This window comes from Lutra lutra, chromosome 3 (assembly GCF_902655055.1).
Source record: "Lutra lutra chromosome 3, mLutLut1.2, whole genome shotgun sequence".
NCBI lineage: Eukaryota > Metazoa > Chordata > Mammalia > Carnivora > Mustelidae > Lutra > Lutra lutra.
In genome coordinates this window covers 191,460,704-191,466,703 of record NC_062280.1, presented here as the reverse complement: position 1 = coordinate 191,466,703, position 6,000 = coordinate 191,460,704, and the positions used below count along the sequence as shown (strand labels likewise).

The window sequence follows — 6,000 nt, the reverse complement described above, 5'->3', positions numbered from 1 at the left end:
GGGACTCGGACACGAAACTGTGACTGGGTTGACTGTATGGTTATTACCAAGAGTAGGTATGTTTATGTGTTATATTTTGTTCATTTGCTCAATGCCACATTTTCCCCGCAAGGAAATACCTTTTAGAAGTCAGTCCCAAGAAAAAGAAAAGATTTTCTCTCTTCCGAATTTTTAGAACATATAGACTTTCTGTTTCCATCTGGGATACCAGAAGGTTCATAACTCAGTTTAACAACGCATCGTCATTCTGGAAATATTTCTCTCCTTATTTGATAATTATATTAATAGTAGTTATGAAAGTGAACACAAATATACACATGTTGCACAATTTATTTTGCAAGAGACTGGGCTTCAACATGTCAGTGTATAAGTGTTACTATTGTCTCAGAAACATTCTCTGCGGTGACAATAGATGTGTATCCATAAAATACTAACCGGGCTGTGTCATTATTCCCTTGCTTACTCAAGAAGTGATGTCTGCATATCTTCCTCTTGCTCATAAGAAGTCTATGTAATTATCGGGGTGCCCAAGACCCTATCACATTTCTCTAATCTGCCTTCCTGTCCATATATCTGTGAAGTCGCTGGCCCAGCTCCCAGAAGGAGAATGTGGGATGACTTCCTCAGAAACCCCAGAGACAAGCATTTCATCCAAAAAGACTTAATGTCAGATGTCCTTAAGGTAAACTCTGAGTACAAAGGACTTTTTCCCCATCAAGGATCTTCATTTTCTTTCATGTGCACCTTGGAGAAAAAGACTGTGCATATCTCATTTGCCGATGGTAGTGCCATCATCCTGCATCAAGGCAGTGGGGACCAGATGGGAGTAAGGTTTGACTTCTCTGTGGAACTGCTTTTCTAGCTGGAGGCCTGGTGTCTCCAGGTAAAAGTCAGTCAATGGTGTGGCTCAACGGGTCAGTTTTTCTCCACTCCACTCCCAACTGGTTTTGAGATGAGCTTTAACTGGTCTCAAGAAATTTACTTGGATGCCTTGGCCTGCCATTGATAAAAGACAAGTGACACAAGGAAGTCTAATTTGTCATGGAAGGTGCACATTGAAACAATATGTTGTATTTATTAGTCTTTTGAGAACAAGCCAGCTAGCTTTACAGCATTCCGCTTTATTTCCCTCATCACGACGTGTGAACACACACCCCTTTGTCAGTCTTCCTTCTGCAGCCTGGCCTGATTAACTCCCCGAGACTGTTGTTTATTAGCAGGAGAAGTAATGGGGTGATATTTGGAAAAATAGGATTTAGTGGAAAGCCAGAACATTTATTTAGATGGGATCTCATTCAAACCTGAGCTAGCATCATCTAGAAGAAATGAAGGCCTACATAAATTCCTTTGGGAGAGTCTAAGCCCATCTTTTGGCTACTTTTAATCTCATTGAATTAATCACTGGATCTGTTATCTTCGTCATGAAAAGAGTTTGCCATTAACAAAACCTGTTCCTCTTGGAAAACTATTAGCTTTCAGTGAATTAAAGTAATAGGGCACTCTGAATAAATTGTATCCTGCAAGAGACACCATTTGATAATTCACACCCTCATGGGAAATATTGAAAGAACCTTTCTACACGCAATAATGTCACATTCCTTATTATGGTTAGCATAACTTTTAACTCTGACAAGTTTTATTTTTAGTCCCTAAAGGATGTGTTTTTCAGAGTGTGTACAGAAAATAATGTTTGAAAAAAAAGAAAAGAAAAGCAAGTTATTTTCTGTAGTCATAAAACTCTATTAAGGTGAATTTTTTTTTCAAGTACAGTGATATTTTTTAAAAGATCAGTGACAAGAAAGCTCTGTTTTTGCATTTGTATTTCATATATATAAAATAGCACAGTGTTGAACTATTGAAAATGACCACATGGGGCGCCTGGGTGGCTCAGTGGGTTAAAGCCTCTGCCTTCGGCTCAGGTCATGATCTCAGGGTCCTGGGATCAAGCCCCGCATCAGGCTCTCTGCTCAGCAGGGACCCTGCTTCCTCCTCTTTCTCTGCCTGCCTTTCTGCCTACTTGTGATCTCTGGCTGTCAAATAAATAAATAAAATCTTTTAAAAAATAAATAAATAAATAGAATGACCACAAAAACAATTTAAGTGGCTTCTGTGTCTATAACTAGGAAGATTGAAATTTTAAATTATTATTATTTTTTAAAAGACTATTTATCAGAGAGAGAGAGAAAGCACAAGCAAAGGGAACTGCAGGCAGAGCAGGCAGAGGGAGAAGCAGGCTCCCCGCTGAGCAAGGACTCTGATGCAGGACTGGGTCGCAGGACCCGGGGATCTTGACCTGAGCCAAAGGGGGAGGCTTAGCCAACTGAGCCACCCAGGCGCCCCTTAAATTGTCAGCTAAGGTTTAGAAGTGTGTGAAGTAGCTCTTGAATATTTATGTCATTAATGATACTCATAAGGTGTAGTAAGCTTTGTGCTGTCCACCAGTGGGGACTGTAGCACTGAGAGTCACGGCACTTAATTCATGTTACCCTTTCCCGAAACGCCGGGGGACGGCGGTGAGGGCAGCTGCTGACGTTGCCCTGCAAGAATCCCAGTGGGGCTCCGGAGCATGGAATGAGGTCATTATTTCCAGCTCCTGTCCCTGCGGCCGGCCGACCGACGCGACATCCAGCCTCTGCTCTGGTGGCTGGTTAGCGAGCCAGCCGACCCTCCCGGTTTTAGTGTGAAGTTTCAGATTGTGTCTTTGTAGGTAAAACCTCTCCCCCTGTCATATCAGTGATCCAGGGCACGGCTAGCGACTATCAGGTGAACATATTCCTTTGGAAATAGCGCAAATAGGTGATCAAATATCATAAATTATTTTTGTTTAGCCTATGGTGAATATATGATGCTACTTTAATGTGCTTTTTCTGGTTATACTCTGGTTGAACAGTATTGTCTCAACCAGACGGTTCTTTTTGCGCACGTCTCCTAGTTTCCTACGAAAGGACACGCGTACTCTCGCCAATGCATGTTCCCCCAGGAGCAGCAGATCCTTCTCTGCTCATTGTATATTGAAAAAAGTACACGGACAAACAACCATGCAGGACCAGGTGCGGCCAGTCATCCCTGCCCCAGGACTGACTCCTTCAGCCTGGTGGACAGGTTTCTGGAGGGAAGAAGAAAAAGTTCGGAGAAACTCCTACTGTTTTCTCTAACTGTCATTTCTTCCTCTTCTCTCGACAGGAACTTTTTACGCCTGAATGCAAGTTTAAAGAATCTGTTTTTGAAAACTATTACGTAATTTACTCATCTATGCTGTACAGACAACAGGAATCTGGTAGAGCCTGGTTTTTGGGATTGAATAAAGAAGGGCAAGTCATGAAAGGAAACAGAGTAAAGAAAACCAAACCAGCAGCTCATTTTCTACCCAAGCCATTGGAAGGTGAGTGTTATGTGAACATTATCCCTCTCAGTCTGTGACACATTTATTTTTCCCATTGCTAACTCTACACTGGCTACAAGGAACCCTCATGGAATGCTGGAAATTTTCCATACCTTGATCTGAGTGGTGGCCACACAGATGTCTACTTAAGGGATGAATTTAAGATTTGTACACTTTACTGTGCATATGTGTGTGTTTATATATTTTATAGACATATTATACATACATATATACACAGATTGACAAATATATAAAAATATATCACATATATCCATATATAGCTAAGTTTCGAAAATTATGGAACGCAAGTATTTGCCCATTTTGATGGTATCCAGCTGAAAGTCATCACATCCTTGTGAATTACTGTAATTACAAAAAATGAGCTAATCTCCTGGCCTTTAAAGAGCTTGCTGGTGTCACCTGTCCCTTTCAGAGTAAACTCCTTCTTTTATAGTCACTCGTAAACAATGATGCCTTCGCATTCACTTTTATCAGACTTTCAGAGAGAGGCTATAAAGCGTTGCTAATTAATCAGAAGCCTCTGCACCTTTCTCATTAAGGATTCTGCCAGGAGTGCCATTTACCTTGTCCTTAATATTTGAGAACTAGAAAAAAAAAAATTAGACATGAGACATTTCAAAAATGTTGTCTAGTCAAATACTTTTGTTTACCTTTAGCAGAAAAGCAGATCTACGAAAACTATTTAAACACTTTCATCTAACTTAGTTTGATTTTCTTTTTGTTTTTTTGTTCCTAGAAGAAAGGTTTAGCCATCAAGAGAAAATGTGTATTGATTTTCTCTATATAGGAATCCATCTTCTCTAGATAGGAATAAGAGAATTCCAAATATTAAAGATTCATTATTAATTATTTGTGGATGTATAATTCAGCTTTCAGTTTGCCTATGTTTGGAAAACCATTGTTGTTGGTTAAACCATCTTTATAATTTCAACAATGATGACTTACTATCCCCTTAACTAGATTTGCCTACAGAACAAGCCATTGAAGCCTAGACAGTAAGCCATAGGGGCCTATCCTGGATAAGAAAAATCATGCCAGAGTCTGAAATATGAGTGAATTATTCTCATCATATGATAGATCACCAGACAGAGTAGAAATAAGAAATGAGAGGGTTTTGCTGTCCTTCCAAAGTAACACCTCTGTGATTTGGCCTTCCTGTTTTAAATGAACTGAGACCATCAGACTCACCAATATTCAAATGCAAGTGAAACATTTGAAAACTATGTCCATAAATCTTGTTTATTTGCCACATTGCTTTGTCTCTTTATGTTAACCTTTGTTTTGAATATGAACAGATATGAATAACTCAATTCTAAAACCTTATCATCTAGCTGCATAAACGTAATGAAAACCAAAAGAGGCTTGATGTCCCCTAACTGAGGCCAAAGCTGGAGACCAGCTGTTTTTGTCTGCCTAGGAGGAAATATCTAAAACTGAGATGTGGTGTAATAGTATCACTTGGCATTTGAATCACACACTGAAGAGTTGTGTGTATGTGTGCGTTGTGCATTTGTGGATTTCTGAGGCAGAGAGAAACAGTATTTTCAAATAATTAGCAGACAGAAGTCCCCTAAAAACAACTAAGAGGGTATTATCATGATGGAGTTTATCACATAGTGTAATTTATAGAGGAAGATTAATTTCAAACCTTCAAAACCCCTACAGGATGTAGATTATATGATTGGAAACATTAGGGCAAATTAGGTACTTGAGTAATTATTGATGCTCTGGGGCATTCATCACACGGCTTCACCATGTGGACAGTCAAGGTTAATGCTCTGACGCTATTGTCTCCTAATGGAATCAGGAGTGGGAGTGAGAGATTGGGAAGCGCTTCAAAGACCAAGAGTAATCCCTTCTGGTACCTTGCTGACCCCTCTCACACAGGTCTGGTGGACACCTGAGCTTTCAAAGCCGTGTGAGAATCCACATGGGGTGTGGACGTGAGCTCCGTGTTCCTGACAGTCCACACTGAGCGTGCCTGACAGTCCACCCACCTGACTGTGAAGAGACGGAGAGTCTCTTCATAACATAGCCTATAAACAAAACACTCTGCAAAGCCTAAAAAGTGGGCTAGACGGCTCTAACTCACTAGTGTTTATGACGGCAGACGATTCTAACTCTGCTGATTTCCCCCAAGTCAGCCTTACGCGTCCTTGCACAGGATCCCCTAGAGTCAGTTTCCGAACAGCCGGCTCCGCGGCGGTGATTAGCTGCGCCACCGGATGCCCCCAGCTCCTCGGGGCTCACTCGCGCCTCGCTCCCACCTGCCGTCTTGCCATTCTCGGCTCCAGCCTTATTTTTAACAAGCTATCAGGAAACGAGGCATAAAAACACAAAATGCCCCGCCCGTGCCTTCAGTTTCCCTGACGGAGGGAGAGGAGATCTCAAGACTGATCCCCAGAAGGCCCTGGCTTCAGGGAAGTGAGCTCCTGGTCGTTGCCTGGGGTAGCTTTGAAGTTGACACTAGTGTGACTGTGTTGCTTTTGAGAGAAAAATACTGTCATGATGTAGGGGGTGCCTACCTGGCCTCGAAAACATGCATGGGAACGAGGGGTTCAGGGGTTGACATCGGTGTGCCCTGGAAGGGAAGTCTG

The 6,000-nt window shown here is 41.6% G+C and overlaps 1 protein-coding gene across 4 annotated transcripts in view; it reads left to right on the top strand.

Moving 5' to 3' along the window:
• The window catches only part of FGF14 (fibroblast growth factor 14), a 611,293-nt gene that overhangs the window by 598,514 nt on the left and 6,779 nt on the right, over nucleotides 1-6,000 (top strand). For all 4 annotated transcript variants that reach the window (XM_047720339.1, XM_047720338.1, XM_047720337.1 and 1 more), the window contains one exon: nucleotides 3,184-3,382. In XM_047720339.1, coding sequence (XP_047576295.1) covers nucleotides 3,184-3,382 — 199 coding nt within the window. The remainder of the gene's footprint in view (nucleotides 1-3,183; nucleotides 3,383-6,000) is intronic.